Genomic DNA, 17,378 nt, shown 5'->3' with positions numbered 1-17,378 from the left:
CGTTATTTTATTTTGAATTCCCCTTATTGAGCAATTAAAAACTACAAATGCAACGTGGCGCATAATTTCACACACACACACACACATAGGGCACACGTAAAAGTCTAAAATGTACTACAAAGTGTACATCTTTTGGCCATGGTAGAACCGGAACTCTTGCCGCCATCTGGCGGGCAAACACGGGTATCACATCTATAACCGCGCAGGGCACATTTTCATGTTTTATTTATTTTAAGACATTAATAAATCATTTCTTTATAATTTTCTCTACAACTAAGTGGATGGCTTTCGGCCCCGCCATCTGGCGGACATACACGAGTATTACACCTATAACGGCTGCGGAGGGAGATATTTCAGCAGCGTATGCCACATTTTCATATGCTTTATTTATTTTAAGACATTAATAAATAATGTCCTTATAATTTTCTCTCATTTTTGTGTGTTTCCTCAGATCTTCCCTACAAAATTGGGACACTTTGACTACCGTATTTTCACGACTATAAGGCGCACTTAAAAGTCTTAAATTTTCTCCAAAATAGACAGGCCGCCTTATAATCCAGTGTGGGTGCGCCTTATAATGCAGTGCGCCTTATAGTCGTGAAAATACGGTAATTTTAAACGGTTTAGTTAGTAGTTGTGTGAGGACCATGGAACGAATAACAGAATTTACATATAAAGTACACCTCTACTTACAAAATTTTGAAGTTACGAAAAAAAATTCATAAGTAGAGGTACGTACGACTGTATATCTTTTGAAAAGTCTCATGCTGAGGAAGTACTCGCTTGAGAATGTCGAGGCCACTAAACACTCCACCATGGAGGAATGTCATGTTTTCATGAAGTCTCTGTTATGTTTGTGCTGCAGGCCTGTCGGGACTTCCAGGACGACGGGGTGTGCAAAGATTCCTGCCCGGGCCTCATGCGCTACGATCCCAACCAGCACCAACTGGTACCTAACCCGCACGGGAAGTACAATTTTGGAGCCACCTGTGTGAAGAGCTGCCCACGTAAGGCTCCTTCCCTTTGGGTTATTTTCACCTTTATCATTTTCACCTTTCCTAAAACGACCGTTAGACATTCGCCGATTCCGAGTTTAATGATAAACCTTACAGACAAAGAAAGAAAATGATTGCGAACCCCTACGTGTTAATGTCCCATCTGTTCTATCTGGCGTTAACTTCCAAGTTGGAGTCACATGAGCCAGTAAATGCTCAACACTGCTGAGAAACTGACAAAGAAATTAAGACATTCTGATTGGAGGATGCCAAAAGCAGCAAAAATAAGGACAAAACCAAATTCCAAGTGTAACTTCATTCTGGGATGTAATTGCAATCATTAATAAGGGGAGAAAGTTGAAAGAATCACTTTATTAAATGTGTTCAAGGTTTTAAGTGACTTTTTAAAAAGAAAAGGACTACATTTGCTCAATACCATTCAGTTGTATTTAACTTTGAACTTGATCAAACTTGGAAAGACCCCATTTTTTTTCTTGAGATTTCAGTGCAAACAAGTGTTCTTAAACCATTGTTCAAAGGTTTCCAGACACCATTCCGCCCAAAAAAAACCTTTTAGTAGTGTAGTACGAATGCCCCCTTTTTTGCGGAATATTTCCCATCACTCACTTAAAAGTCATGTTTCTGGAATGTGAACAAGCCAAAAAAGGGGTGTGTTTGTTTCAATGTTCTCAGATAACTACGTGGTGACGGACCACGGCGCTTGCGTTCGGACGTGCAGCGACAACACTTACGAAGTGGAGGAGGGTGGCGTTAGGAAGTGTGCCAAATGCGACGGACTGTGCCCCAAAGGTGAGCTTTTCACTCTGCCAGATAGGGGGCGACATTCTCTGAACTCGTCCATATCGCCAAGTATGTGCTCTGAATTCCACTGCTCTTCACATATAGCCTTTTAAACTCTTTTAAAATGCACCGTTTCCAGTAATAATCACTGCCAATAGAGTTTCACATTAAAAGAAATTGTGTATTGTCAATATATGCCTCAAATGGAAGCCATTTAATGAGTCATGTAGTGACCATGTATAATAAATCACCCATTCAGATGTCATTTTTATTCTTAAATAAATAACGCAATCAGAGTTGTTTTTTAATTGCAATGCGTAACATATCATTTGTAAGATAGCCGAGTGTAGAATATGAAAACGCCATTTTGTTCTTTCGCTGTCATTTGGACAGATATGACATTGTGTTATTAAGGTTTTGCCACTGTCTCATCTGTCAACAGTGTGTAACGGACTGGGCACGGGCAACCTGACCCGCACGCTTTCCATCAACGCCACCAACATTAACTCGTTTAAAAACTGCACCAAAATCAACGGCAACATCGCTATCATCAGCACATCCATTCACGGGTAAGTAAGACTGGGCACTACAGCGGGGGTGTCAAACTCACTCTGGCCACATTAATGCCAGCTAAATATATCTACAGTAATCCCTCGAATATCGCGGCTTCACTACATTGCAGATTTTTTTCTGGGGGGATTTTTTTTGTAAGTCCATCAAAATGTGAAAATCCACGCTGAAACTTGCAAGTGGAAGCCACTCCCCTGTCCTCCGCTTGCTACTAGGACTCAGCACTGAAGTAAAAAAAAACCAATATATATATATATATATATATATATTTATATATATATATATTTATATATATATATATATATATATATATATATATATATATATATATATATATATATATAAATAGGGGTGACCCTATTTTGAGGTTTTTCGTTTATCGCGGCCATGTTTGGTCTACATTAACCGCGATAATTGAGGGATTACTGTAATGTGACCTGGACCAGTTCATTTTTGGTCCAAAAAGTTAACTTACTCGTCATTCACAAAGCCTCAACCTGACTCCTGTTCATAGGGACACGTACACCAAAACGCCAAAGATGGACCCTTCGCAGCTGGATGTGTTCAAGACAGTTAAAGAAATAACCGGTACATTATTCTTACGTAAGGACCGCTCGCAGTGTCGATGCTTGACAAGACCGATTTGATTTCGTTGCAGGATACTTGTGGATTCAAACCTGGCCTAAGAGCATGAACGCTCTCAGTCCCTTTGAAAACTTGGAAATCATTCGAGGACGAACCAAGAGGTACAAAGACTAGCCATTTCCCCGATCTGATCACACGATCGGAAATAAGGCCTGATGTTTTGTACTACGCGACAACAAAGCTCCAAGTGTCTTAAAAGTTACTGTTTGAATCCATCAGGGGGAGCCGTAGCTTGGTCGTGACCCAACTGGACATTAGCTACTTGGGTCTGCGCTCACTCCGAGAGATCAGTGACGGTGATGTGGTCATTATCAAGAACCAGAACCTCTGCTACACCAACAACAGCCACTGGAAGGCCATCTTCAAGTCCACAAGCCAGACCACAACCATCAACGAGAACACAGACCCGGCCAAATGCGGTAAAAAAACACCCATGATGTTGTTTAATTTTGTATTTCATATTTGACAAAGTTTGGGGAAAACAATGAGTTAACATCGACTCCGCCTTGTTTTTTTATTTCCAGCTGAGAGAAACGAAATCTGCGATCGGAAGTGCACGGCGGACGGATGCTGGGGACCCGGACCCAACATGTGCTTCGCCTGCCGGGACCACGCTCGCGACGGCAGCTGCGTGGACTCCTGCAACATCTTGGAGGGGTGCGTACGGGTCGTGACCGGACGATTCGCCGAAAGACGTTTGGCCGACGGACAGTTCGCCGGACGGACGTTTTGCGGAAACGCCCCTGGATCGTGTGTGTACATGTTTTTCAACCTCGGCCCGCGGGCCATATACGGCCCGCTACAGATAACATTCATTTAGGAATAACAAGGGCATGTACTGCCCCCCGCTGGACATATTTCTAAATACAAGTAACGTACTACAATGTGCTGCCAATTTTTTATATTTTTATTTTATCCATGCATTTAAAGTAGTAGCCATTTGGAGAACACGCAGAACAGTACGTGACAGAAGAAATAGAGAAAATAAAGTAGTAGTAACATTAAGTACTACTGTAATGAAATTGTAAATCCAGAAATCCTACTCCAGAAAATTTACACCAGCATAGAAAACGTTGAGATTAATCTTTGAATTAAGGTTCTCAGCAAATCATTTTGAATATATATTTCCTAAAATAATGGGAAATTATTTAAAATTAAACTAGAAGTAAAAGTGTGTTTATGGCATTTTCAGAGGTTGAAAAACATGTACACACACGATCCGGGGGCGGGGCGAGCGCGCGAATCCCGTTTCGGCGAAACGTCCGTTCGGCGAACTGTCCGTCTGCCAAACGTCCGTCGGCGAAACGTCTTTCGGCGAATCGTCCGAGTACCCGTACGGGTTCCTCCCTCGGTCGGGCAATCTTTAACCAGTTGCCGGGTCTTCTAACGCCGGGCAGAAAACGGCGTTCTGGCGTCCGACATCCACCCTTGCTAATACGCAACCTTCTTTTGCCGTGCAGGAGTCCGCGGGAGGCTGTCGTGATGAAGAACTGCGTCGCTTGCCACCCGGAGTGTCATCCTATGAACGGGACGGCCACTTGCAGGGCACCGGTACGTGATCAAGTTTGACTCCGGGCTTCATTTGAATTTGATCCTAAAACAGAAAGTCGGCACTCATGATTTACTTTCCCGGGCCGCACAAAATGACGCGATGGGCCAGATTTGGCCCCCGGGCCGCCACTTTGACACATGTTTCCTAGATCATCTTTAAACTAAAAAAAAGACATAACTCTTTACTGAGTACAATGATCAGGAGTTCACCAAAAAAACTAAAATATATCTAGTTCTAGGTGGAATAACATTCCTTGCTGACCTTGAACTTTTATCTAAATCGAATTAAAAAATTTTTTTTTCAGAAATACATCCTTGGTTGCTGGACCTTTTTTTTTTTTTTACATGTGTCTAAGATTACATGTCTTGGTCATGCGTGCAGGGTTCCGCCAACTGCACCAAGTGCGCCAACTTCAAGGACGGACTCTTCTGCGTGGCTCGCTGTCCTCAAGGCGTCCCCGGCGAGGACGACACGCTCGTGTGGAAATACGCCGACGATGCCAACGTATGCCAGCTGTGTCACCTCAACTGCACCCAAGGGTAACAGCATAAACCTTTTTATTTTATTTTTTTAATCATGATCATTACCTCAAATAATGACATCCTTTACTTTCCACATATTTAAGTATAAGGATATATTCACTTTAATTACCACCTTACTTTGTTGATTGCCCCATGTCAATTTTACATGCTTCTAAAATTCGGCCCTTCAAAAGGCGAGAGAGGCTTAATTTCAAGTTACCAAATATGGTTCCAAGTGATCAAATTAAATTTAGAATTTAATGAAGGAACCTACGACTTTTTTCCCCCTATCATCATTTGATTCCGACGACAAACACGTCTCTAGTGTTTACTGTATTTTGTGCTGTCATAAAATGCATCATAGGAATAGTAATGCAATTTTAATGGTATAAATTATAATCTAATGATGCCGTCCCCAAAAAATAAATATAATATATGTAATATTTAGATTTTTTAAAATAAATGATTAAAAGAACTGGATTAAAAACTCTGAATATTCAGTTTTTTTAATAGATCTAAAACAATGTTTATTTGAGCTTTTTAAATATATTTTTAGGTTTTACAAAAGGATTTTTGAACTAAAAAGTCATAAAAAATGGATTAAAAAATTAAAATTATTGATTTAAAAGGGGAAAAATCAGGAAATTGAATATACATCTATACTCTTCATTTTAATTTGATCCTAAAATAGAAAGTCGGCACTCATGATTGACTTTCCCGGGCCACACAAAATGATGCGGCGGGCCAGATTTGGCCCCCGGGCTGCCACTTTGACACATGTGCACTACATAGTGCACAAATAACAATAACAAACTGACTAATCAATAATAAATGAATAAATAATTAGATCAGCAGATTGTTCTGTCTGAAGTCCAGGATGTGTTCCATGGTTTTGGAGACATTTAGCGCCAAATTGTTTAGAGTCTATGGACTCAACAACAAACAAACACACAGATAACAAATATATAGTCATGATAAAGAAATTATCAATAAATAAGTGGTCAACATAATAAATAAGCAGTAGTAATAAGTCTTGATTAGACTCGAGTTCAGTATGGTGACCGCTTTTGGGAAGAAACTGTCCTTGAGTCTGTTTGTCTTGGCTGTTATGGCTCTGTAGCGCCTTCCAGAGGGCAGCAGGTTCAAGTGGTGGAAGCCGGGATGCATATTGTCTTTTATGATGCTCTCTGCCCAACTAAGGCACCGGGATTTGTAGAAGCTGGACAGGGTAGGTAGGGATCAGTTGATGTTCATATTTCCATGTGACTGATCTTTGCTTCCAGGTGCATGGGGCCGGGTCGTCAAGGCTGCCAGGGGAAAACGTGAGTCGATATATAGTCTAAATTAAATCAATATTCATAAATAAAGCACATCTTCTGTTTAGAATGTTTTGAACCACTTTTAAAACGGTGTTTTTTTTACATTCCATTTTTCCTGGTCCGCTTCAGGTCTTCGGGTCTGTCCATGATCGCGGCGGGCGTGGTGGGGGGCCTCCTTGCGGTCCTTTTGGCCGGCCTCTCCGTCGTCGTGTTGTTTCGCCGACGCCACATCAAGAGGAAGAGGACCATGCGGCGACTCCTTCAGGAGAAAGAGGTAAAAACAAAATGGCGTATCTACGGCTGCAGTACAATCTGGAGAGAGTTGTTGTGCTCTTGCAGTTGGTGGAACCGCTCACTCCAAGCGGCGAAGCGCCCAATCAAGCTTTACTGCGTATCCTGAAGGAACCCGAATTCAGGAAAATGAAAGTTCTCGGGTCGGGAGCTTTTGGTACAGTCTACAAGGTAATAACAGACCTTTTTTCTTTTTTTTCTTCAAATGGCAGGCTTGGCTAGAAATCTTGCTTTGACTGTATGTCACATCTGTTGTCAATTTTTCAATTAAATGACACATTTTTAACTCGCGCCGTCACACACACGGTTCTGCATTGATTTCCTGTTTGCAATTAAACATACACTTGGGGGCTCAGGATTATTTCAGTTGGAATTAATGATGTCATGCTTTTGTTACCGTATTTTCACGACTATATGGCGCATCACATTTAAAGGGAAAGTGTCAGTAACGAGTGCTATTTCTGTATTTGACACACACAAAGGATGCACCGTTTTTAAAGACGCAGCCAGGCATGGCAAAACATAGACCAGCTTAAACATACGGACACACGCTAAAAAGACGTCTTTAAAAAGGCAACGGAAGCAAAACTGAGTTGGGTTGTACTTTATTTAGCCATTTTACAATGTACTCACGTCATCATCACCCACAAATCCATCAAAGTCCTCATTTTCTGTGTCCGAATTGAACAATTGTCTAAATGAGTTATCGAAAACGCTGAGTTTTAGACGTTCGTCCAGGCGGCCACAATCCATTTGCAAATAGTAGCTAGCTAGTAGCTAGCGGCAGGAATTCTTTTGTAAATCCAGCCGGAATACTGGGTGTATTGACAAAAGAACTAAATATCCCAGCAGTCACTGCGCAGTACTTTTTCTACAGGGAAAATATCCGAGTCGGGGGCTGCTTGCCGTAGTTGTGAGAGCTGTAGAGGATGGTGTACCCTATCCACTGATTTATTTGATTTTATCGTGATAACAATTTTAGTATTGGTCCATATATAAAGTGCACTGGATTATAAGGCGCCCTGTCTATTTTGGAGAAAATTTCAGACTTTTAAGTGCGCCTTATATTCCTGAAAATACGGTATTTGGTTTCTGGTTGATTAACATTTTTATTTTTATTTTTTATTATTACTTTTTTCTTAGTACCGATAAGGAGATAAGAATTAGTCGTAAGTTTAATCGTTTCTTTAAAAAAAATGGTGGTAGGAATACAGATAAAAGCTTATTGTAAACAATTGACTCGCTAGTATTAAATTGAAATGTTTTTATTAGGATTTAATAAGAAGAGATGTCCCAGATCCGATCATGCGATCGGAAAACGGGATTGGGTAAAAAAAACGTATTAACTGACATTGACAACGAGAGACGTCCAATCCGGTTTGAGTGGGAGGGTTGGCAGCACACAGCCGTCGATCTTATGCGTTAATACGTTTTTTTTTGCTTTTGTAATGAAGTACAAATCCAGACGCAAAGGGTAACGTAAAACCTGGCTTGCACTGTTTACCCACGCAGGGTCTTTGGGTGCCAGAGGGAGAAGACGTGAAGATCCCGGTGGCCATCAAGGTTTTGAGAGAGGCCACATCGCCCAAAGCCAACAAAGACATTTTAGATGTAAGTCAACTCTCATTTTAGAAAAAAAAAATCACCATGAAGCACTTGTTTTCCTTGCAAAAGGAGAAAGCTTTCTCACTGGAGGAAATCCATGAAAAATGCTGCGTGGGCTTTTGGTGTGATTGAAGGATTTCTGGAAAATGAATGCAACCTGTTCAAACGACACCAGTTGTTCTCATTTCAAACCTTCCCAAAGGATATCATTTCAAATGAAGGAATGCGTTTACGGCTTCTTAACGATCGTGGAATTGAAAACTTGAACCGTATTTCTCGCACTATAAGGTGCAACCAAGACTTCCATTTTCCCAAAAGCGGATTTGCCATTAACGCCCCCATCCCCCACCTAAATTTCCCACCCATTCCAGGAGGCATACGTGATGGCCAGCGTGGAACACCCGCACGTTTGCCGCCTCCTGGGCATCTGCCTGACGTCCACCGTGCAGCTGGTCACTCAGCTGATGCCCTTCGGCTGCCTGCTGGATTACGTCAAGGAGAACAAAGACAACATCGGCTCGCAGTATCTGCTCAACTGGTGCGTGCAGATCGCAAAGGTATCAATTATCCATTTATTTTGTATATTTTTAGGCCAATTAACGACATCAAACATGATAAAAGTCTAAGAATGCTACTGTTTTGAACACGTGCTTCTACTCAATCAGGGTATGAACTACCTAGAGGAGCGCCACTTGGTCCACCGAGACTTGGCGGCCAGGAACGTCCTGGTCAAGACCCCCCAACACGTCAAGATCACGGACTTTGGCCTGGCCAAGTTGCTCAACGCCGATGAGAAAGAATACCACGCGGATGGAGGAAAGGTCAGTGGCGGTAGCATAACGCTAGCATCTCGTCCAAAGGAATGGTGGAATTTATTTGAAGCTTTGGTCTTAAACGGCGCCGTTTTGTGCCACTTTTTTTTAGGTGCCCATCAAGTGGATGGCTCTCGAGTCCATCCTGAACCGGACGTACACACACCAGAGTGACGTGTGGAGTTATGGTGAGTCACAAACGGCAGCTCGGATCAATTTGATTCTAAAGGTAAACACGGGTTTTGCATACGAGGACACTGGCTGATGCTTTGATTACCATCTTTGGATGTTGTTAGCATTTAAAAACGCTAGAAGAATAAAATGGGAGAGCATTTTGCGCATATTTTGACACATGGGGAGGAGACTAAAAGAAATAAACTTGTAAAATGAACATTTTAAATGTTGGGCATTTTTAACTTGTAAAACAAACAAAAAACGTACAAAATGTTATTTCCAAATTGAGCATTTTTAACTTGTAAAAAAAACAAAAAATGTACAAAATGTTATTTCCAAATTGGGCATTTTTAACTTATAAAACAAACAAAAAATTTACAAAAAGTTATTTCTAAATTGGGCATTTTTAACCTGTAAAACAAACAAAATGTATAAAACGTTATTTCCAAATTGGGCATTTTTAACTTGTAAAACAAACAAAAAATGTACAAAATGTTATTTCCAAATTGGGCATTTTTAACTTGTAAAACAAACAAAAAATGTACAAAATGTTATTTCCAAATTGGGCATTTTTAACTTGTAAAACAAACAAAAAACGCACAAAACGTTATTTCCAAACTGGGCATTGTGAAAGAAAAGGCAGATTTAAAAATAAAAAGTAATTGTCTTTTATGATGTTTTTTTCCCCTCAAATGAATTTTATCTGTTCTCTGTGTTTTTGCTTGTTTGAGTGTTTTTTGTTTGTTCATTTTTTTTGCTACGGGTTAAAAATCACCATTTTGCCACATCCTTATAGTATTTTTGGCACTATAATTCCACAAAAAAACGTACCTGCCATTTCATTTCACAATTTTTAAAGAACTATTTAAACCTTTCACCAAACTAAAATTAACTTACAAACAAAACAAACTTATCACATCATATTTTTCCCCTAACAAACTGAAGATTTACATTTTAAAAGCAAGCTCTGGCCCATTTTGATCTACAAAATTTCACCCTTGTTGGACAAAATGGCGTCCAACCCACAAAAACACTCGTGTACAAAACTGCAGACTCATGGAAACATAACACAACACAGTTTTTTTCCCCTTCTGGTACGCTTTCAAATGTTCCGCTTCGCGCCCCCGTCCATACCTTTCTGTCCAATCCATCAGCCTTTCCCCCGGATACAACCCGCTAAACTCCCACCTCCCATTTGTCAACACTTGGACACCACAGACCATTTTTGAACATTGTTTTTTTGGTTTTTTTCCACGGCCGCGAGGCACGCAGGAAGCCGACTGACTTTTTTATCCGCCTGTGCCCGCAGGCGTGACCGTGTGGGAGCTGATGACGTTCGGGACCAAGCCTTACGATGGCATCCCGGCCAGCGAGATCGCGGGGGTGCTGGAGAAAGGCGAGCGCCTGCCACAGCCTCCCATCTGCACCATCGACGTCTACATGATCATGGTCAAATGTACGTATTAAAAATGTCCGACTTGTATTTTTTCCCCCCAGAGTCCGAGTTTTGGTTTTCTTCAGTCTGATCAAATCCAAATTAATCGGCTAATGAACTGAAGCTTTTCAATTGATCATTTTTCAGTCTCTTAATAGTAAATATTTGATTTGTGCTTATATTTATTTACAATATTTAATCAAAAAAAGGATAGTACATGAAGTATTTTTTTATCTTTTCATTTTATAATTGAAAAATACTTAATCATCTATTTATTGATGATGGAAAATTAAAGGAGTACGTGTAAACAATTTTAACTGTAGTTATTTTTTCTAAATTTTCGATTTTTAAAATAAAATTGACTAAAAAGTCAGGAAAAAATAGCTTTTCTGTTTTTGAAACTTTTATATTTTGAAAAAAAATAATAAATAAATAAATATTTATATTAAAAATATATTATATATATATATCGTAGAGTAGGTAAACGTTAAATATTTCTTTTTTAAATCGTCAGAAAAAAAATTGCTTTTCTGTTTTAAAAACATTATATTTTGAAAAAATATTAATAAATAAAAAAATATTTATATTAGAAAATGATTATAAATAATTCGTAGAGTAGGTAAACATTAAATATTTCTTTTTTAAATCGTCAGAAAAAATAGCTTTTCTGTTTTAAAAATGTTATATTTTGAAAAAAATATGAATAGATAAAAAATATGTATATTAAAAAAATATTATAAACATTTTGTAGAGTAGGTAAACATTAAATATTTTTCAAAAATCATGTTTATTAAAAAAAGAAAGATATTATTGTATATTCATTTAAAAATACCAAACAGGAATTATTATTTTAAAAAAACAGGTTGACAGCAAAAAATGGGAACTTTTAAACAATCAAAACAACGCTTGATGGACTAAACACATTTTTGTTCATAGTAACTGAAACCATTTGGCATTAGTTTAAAAAGACACTGTGTATCCGCACAAAAACATTCTTCAAATCTGCTGACAATAAATAAGATAAAATAAAATATCCCAGCTGGCCTACTATGACTTTCCCCCTGAATTTACAATGGTTACCAAAATGGCGGCCTGTTTCCCTATCACACTTTTGGTATGCGCAGGCTGGATGATCGACGCCGACAGTCGACCGCGTTTCCGCGAACTGATAGCCGAGTTCACCAAAATGGCGCGGGATCCTCCCCGCTATTTAGTCATCCAGGTATGGATTGCTTTTACTCACGGCTAATCCCGCCGCTATTTAACGCGACCGTAAACCCGCTACTGAAATCTTCCCCCAGGGGGACGAGAGCCTGCACCTGCAGAACCCCGCCGACAAGTTCTACCGCACCCTGGTGAGCGGCGAGGACATGGAGGACGCCGTGGACGCCGACGAGTACCTGGTGCCGCAGCACGGCTTTTTCGCCAGCCCGAGCACGTCGCAGACGCCGTTGCTTCACTCTTCCGTAAGCCCTCGAACGCCTCGTCTAAACCCGGTTGGTCAACGCTTCTACTTACAAAATTCGTTGGGTCCAAGCGTGCTTTCCTAACTTGAATTTTTTTGTAAGTAGAGGCGCATTTTATATGTAAAAGCCCTAATCTGTCCTAACTAACTCCTTTTAAAAATCATCAAACTTTGAAAATCAAAGTATCTTTGTTGAAATACCGTATTTTCCGCACTATAAGGCGCAACTAAATACATTGTTTTTCTCAAACAAACAAAAAATTTGTAAGTAGAGGCACATTTTATATGTAAAAGCCCTAATCTGTCCTAACTAACTCCTTTTAAAAATGATATAACTTTGAAAATCAAAGAATCTTTGTTGAAATACCGTATTTTCCGCACTATAAGGCGCAACTAAAATACATTGTTTTTCTCAAAAGCCGGCAGTACGCCTTATATTTGGATCAATATTGGTTAATCACTATTTTATTGAATTGAATAATTGCTTTTATTGTCATTATTTTATGAGATTTACGTTTTCACCATGCTTTAGTTTTAGCTTTAGCTTTAGCACAGCTCCAGCTACTTGGTGCATAACACAACTCCAAACCACTACTACTACCTTTGCATTCATTCTTTCATTTTCTGAACCGCTTTATCCTCACTAGGGTCGCGGGGGTGCTGGAGACTATCCCAGGGGACTTCAGGCCAGAGGTGGGGGACACCCTGAATTGGTAGCCAGCCAATCGCAGGGCACAAGGAGACAGACAACCAATCACTCTTAGCTAGGGGCCATTTAGAGTGCTAACTTAGCCTAGCATGCATGTTTTTGGAATGTGGGAGGAAACCAGAGTACCCGGAAAAAACCCACGCAGGCCTAGGGAGAACATGCAAACTCCACACGGGTGGACTGACCTGGATTTGAACCAGGAACCCACAGCTGTGAGGCCGACCACTCGCTCCACCGAGCTGCGCCATGCCCTGACTTGCTGTAATCGTGCTTGGCCGCACGAAGGCGCTGTTTTCCAGCTCCATATCAAATCCCTAATCGAGTGATCTATATCCACCATTTTTTTTTTCATATTTAGAATCATGCATTTATGTCGTTCGAACATAAAACGTGTTTTCTTTAGTACCGAATGAGGTTTTTGTCCATTTTTTAACCCCAAAGTGACACAAAAATGGCAATAATCATCTTTGATTTAGTATTGGTCTTAAACGAGATGGAATCGTATGGCCAGATATGAGGAAATACACACCCCTGTTAAATATGCTCGCGGGAGTGCTTCAGTTCAAGTGCTGAATGTTCCTGGAGAAAATCTCCATAGCAGTCTGTTCAGGGTCTAAAAAATAAAAAAAATGAGACTTTGATTTATATTTTACGGTTTTATAGTTTACGGCCCGGTTGCCCCTTTTCCGTAATAGTCACCCGCGGTCCACCTCCAGTCGGCCGCAACACAAACAAGTAGGACTCGTTTTTTTGTTTTTTTTAATCCGCTTTCCCACGTTTTCTCCCAGGTGAAACGCTTTTTCCTCGGTTTCGCCGTTGGCCACGTGTCAATTTGGATGCTCTACCTGAGAACGTCAAGTGGGATCGACTTTGCAGATGCAATGTTTTTGTCATTTGGGGGTGGGGGCGGGGCTTAGATTTCTGCACAGCGGTCCGCCGTGGCTCGCAAAATGTTTTCCAGACGCTTGTTACGTTGGCGTGTTTTAATTTGCGCTCCTTGTTAAAAATAATTGCTTTCTCCGCAACGACCACGACAGAATCGGGTGTTTCTCACGCTACCCGTGACGGTCGTTTCGGCCAAAACGAGAACCCGTAAGGCACGGGTGGCAAAGTGGCGGCCCGAGGGCAAGATGGGGGGCCCATCACGTCTTTTTGTGCGGCCCGCAAATGTTATTCATCGGTTCAAGAGCTGAATGTTCCCGTAAACACATTTTGTGATTACGTTCAAGTGAAGATTGTAGATTTATGGAGAAGATGGGTTTTCTTAAAAAAAAAAAAACATCCAGATAAATACATAAAACTGAACTTTCCTACTTTTGTTTTTTGACATAAATATAATGTAATAATTTATATAATATATTTACTGTATTTCCTTGAATGAAAAACAAAAAGAGATTTTTTTCCCATTCTAATAAAAAAAAGTTCAAGTAAACATTTTTAAAATCTAAAAAAAAAATTATTTCCACTGTTTCATCCCCAAAATTAATTTAAAAAATACAATTTTCACTTTTTTATTGTCTATGTAAATATATATATAAAATAGTTACTGGATATACTTTTTAATCAAAAGGATGAAAATTTGTTGTGATAAAAAAAAAAGTGAATTGATTTTAAAACATTAAAATACAAGAGAATAGTGGCTATGAAGAGGCTCAAAAGGGGATGTTTTAAAAAAAAAAATTGATAAATGACGTATTGACAATCAGAAAAGTTTACCGTCCAAATGAAACTGTTTTTACAACGTGACCCGCAATAATTAATAAGTTTGACACCCTGCTGTAATGTCCTAAAATGAAAAACATGTCTTAAACTTTTGTCTTCCACTTTCAGAGCCTGAACAGCAGCACCGGGACATGCAATGGCAGAAACGGGTTACTGGTAAGAAATGGCGAGTGGGCAAAAAAAAGCCTTTTCATACATGTCCTTTTTGTAAAAGCCCGTATTTTTGCTTGTGCTCACAGAATGGAATTCCCAGCAGAGATGGCAGCATAATTCTTCGCTATATTCCAGATCCCACAGATAAACTATTAGATGACGCTTTTCAACCGGCTCCAGGTAAGCGTCCATCTTTCCAGAAGCGTCAAATAACATTTCTAAACTTGACACGTTTGTCTCTGATTAAACATGGCGACAAACAGTGACCTCTCACGGCCAAAAATTAAACCGCAGGTTTCAATTTGACCCCAATAGTTCACATGACCTTTTTCATGTTGACGTTCATCCATTCATTTTCTCCGTACCGCTTATCCTCGCTTTGGTCGTGGGGGGTGCCGGAGCCTATCCGAGCCAAGTTTGGGTGGAAATTTACATTTCAAGGCCCCGCCACATGAAAATCGGCGATCAATATTTAGAAGTACCGACGTGGGGAAAAAAAACATAAAAAATGATCAATTTTGGCAAACAATTAACAGATTGATCCTTATAAAACTAGTTGATTGATTGCGTCTAAATTCAGACAATGGAATCAAGATTGAGTTCCCCACTTGATTGCTGATAAAAGGACCACAAGTAGCCTAAAGGTTGCACGTGTTAAAATAAAATCATCTATCCCCCAAAAAATCTGCAGGTAAAAATGACTATTTTGGGGGGAAAAAAGACACCACAAAGAAAAATACTGTGTCATTTAAATAGTGACAAAAATATACATGACAAATATAATAACCACTCGCTTGCCTTGATTTAAATTGTCCGTTATTTTATTTGTTTACATTTTATATCAAATTTCCGCGAATCGCATTCTCTCCTGATAAAAACATAAAACTCCTGAAATGGGGGTGACGGAGATTGGCAGCTCTGCATTTGGAAACAGCATTTTTTCCCCCGACTTAATACATTTCCTGGATATCGGTTCGGCACTCGGACACCCCTACTTTTCAAAAACCTTGGATCGCCAGATTCTCAAAATCAGTACAAAGCGAAAACCCAACAACATTTTTTTTTTATCCCCCCCCCGACAGACTACATGAACCAGACGCCGGCCTCGGACATGCTAAATCCCGTGTACCAGCACCCCGGCCCCCCACGCGGCCTCCTCCCCACCATCTCCTCGGACGAAGCCGAGTCGGAATACCTGAACTGCTTCAACAACGGACCCAACGGACCCGAGTACCTCAACGAGTTCCCGTCCCACGCCGACGTCTCCGTCCACGCCGTCCACAAGTACAAGGCGCAGAACAGCTTGGACAACCCCGACTACAGGCACAGCTTCACGCCCACCTTTAAAGCTCGCTTAAGCGGACGCTCGCCCAACGCCGAGAACGCCGAGTACTTGGGTCCGGACTGACGCTTCCCGAAATTGAAGCCGAGACTTTTTTTTTTCGTTGTCTTTGCAGCAGTACCGTCCACACGTGACTTCTTGAAGCACACCCGGGTCGTGTCGCAAAGTGAAAATATCGCCCGACGACGACGAGCGAGTGGCCGCAAAAAGGGGAACGCAAATGAGACAAAAGTCATTTGCCGAAGCGGGCTACAAATCTCGCCAGGTGGATTTTGGGATCGAAATGCTGGATGGACGCTAGGTGGCGCTCTTCCTTGAATGTGGATTTACAGAAGGTTGAATTGTCCACTGAGGGGGACACTCTTAAACAATGTTTAAAAAAGAAAATAGGGCCAAACTGAGATTGCTGCAGACTTATCCCTTCATGCGCTAATGTTAGCTAACCATGCTAATTTTGGGGACATCCATATCCATTCCACAAGTTCCCAAAGGTTTCTTAATGTGCCATACCTGTCAACCTCTGCCGATAACTGCCCTTATAAATGATTATGATTCCCCTTACAAACCCCCCAAAAAACCTTACGTCGTACGGTGTTTGTAAGGTTTTTGGGGGGTTTGTAAGGGGAATCATAATCATTTATAAGGGCAGTTATCGGCAGAGGTTGACAGGTATGATGTGCGAAATAGCACGCTAGGGTCATTTTACCAACCGGCGTTTGTATTTCTTTCTGGTTTTATATAAAACCATTTAAAAAAAATCAATTATTTGACATGACCAAGTGAGACAAAACAACGTTCAAATACATTCCTTTCGTGGTGGGAAAATGTCAGGTAAGTTCAGGCCCCGTTTGTGTTGGTGTTAGCGTGTGTGATCATATTTTTGTCCCCTGGTTGCACAAATATAACCATTTTATACAAGCTAACATTTTTTTTCCAGGCTCGACGTGCTGGAATTTGAACCCGGAATCCCTTAATAAAGGAATGCACTAAATGTAGCAACCTGTTTCAGCCTTCTTTGGTAGATGTGACGCAGGTACTTGTACAGGTATTGCAGTGTATCCAAGATGCTGAGATCATTATATATTTATATAAATACTTAATATGACTATAGCCTGCTGTAATATACGTGCTGCATCTTATGGAAATATTCACCTCAATTGTGATCATTTAAAATGATATATCAGTGTATGAATAAATGGCTTTTTCCTATGGAAATGGTCTTTTTTTCTCGCTTAAATTTGAGTTTTTTTATCTAAAAAAAAGATGA

At 40.3% G+C, this 17,378-nt stretch overlaps 1 protein-coding gene and 1 long non-coding RNA gene across 2 annotated transcripts in view; both read left to right on the top strand.

The window, feature by feature from the left end:
- egfra (epidermal growth factor receptor a (erythroblastic leukemia viral (v-erb-b) oncogene homolog, avian)) overlaps window positions 1-16,245 on the top strand; it is a 39,655-nt gene extending 23,410 nt beyond the window's left edge. The window contains exons 7-28 of the mRNA XM_077614767.1: window positions 866-1,007; window positions 1,689-1,805; window positions 2,239-2,365; window positions 2,881-2,954; window positions 3,025-3,112; window positions 3,231-3,430; window positions 3,536-3,668; window positions 4,472-4,562; window positions 4,945-5,102; window positions 6,368-6,406; window positions 6,533-6,677; window positions 6,743-6,865; window positions 8,207-8,305; window positions 8,671-8,856; window positions 8,965-9,120; window positions 9,224-9,299; window positions 10,595-10,741; window positions 11,845-11,942; window positions 12,022-12,186; window positions 14,725-14,772; window positions 14,856-14,949; window positions 15,852-16,245. Of these exons, the coding sequence (XP_077470893.1) occupies window positions 866-1,007; window positions 1,689-1,805; window positions 2,239-2,365; window positions 2,881-2,954; window positions 3,025-3,112; window positions 3,231-3,430; window positions 3,536-3,668; window positions 4,472-4,562; window positions 4,945-5,102; window positions 6,368-6,406; window positions 6,533-6,677; window positions 6,743-6,865; window positions 8,207-8,305; window positions 8,671-8,856; window positions 8,965-9,120; window positions 9,224-9,299; window positions 10,595-10,741; window positions 11,845-11,942; window positions 12,022-12,186; window positions 14,725-14,772; window positions 14,856-14,949; window positions 15,852-16,177 (2,832 nt within the window). The 3' untranslated portion in view covers window positions 16,178-16,245. The remainder of the gene's footprint in view (window positions 1-865; window positions 1,008-1,688; window positions 1,806-2,238; window positions 2,366-2,880; window positions 2,955-3,024; window positions 3,113-3,230; window positions 3,431-3,535; window positions 3,669-4,471; window positions 4,563-4,944; window positions 5,103-6,367; window positions 6,407-6,532; window positions 6,678-6,742; window positions 6,866-8,206; window positions 8,306-8,670; window positions 8,857-8,964; window positions 9,121-9,223; window positions 9,300-10,594; window positions 10,742-11,844; window positions 11,943-12,021; window positions 12,187-14,724; window positions 14,773-14,855; window positions 14,950-15,851) is intronic.
- A 15-nt stretch (window positions 16,246-16,260) lies between these two features.
- On the top strand, window positions 16,261-17,326 carry LOC144085467 (uncharacterized). The gene is made up of 2 exons (XR_013304149.1): window positions 16,261-16,602; window positions 16,773-17,326. It is a non-coding gene; the product is annotated as an uncharacterized LOC144085467 (long non-coding RNA).
- Window positions 17,327-17,378: the final 52 nt, after the last annotated feature.

This window comes from Stigmatopora argus, chromosome 12, assembly GCF_051989625.1.
Source record: "Stigmatopora argus isolate UIUO_Sarg chromosome 12, RoL_Sarg_1.0, whole genome shotgun sequence".
Classification (NCBI taxonomy): Eukaryota; Metazoa; Chordata; class Actinopteri; order Syngnathiformes; family Syngnathidae; genus Stigmatopora; species Stigmatopora argus.
The sequence above is the reverse complement of the archived record's forward strand: the minus strand, read 5'-3'. Positions and strand labels throughout refer to the sequence as shown.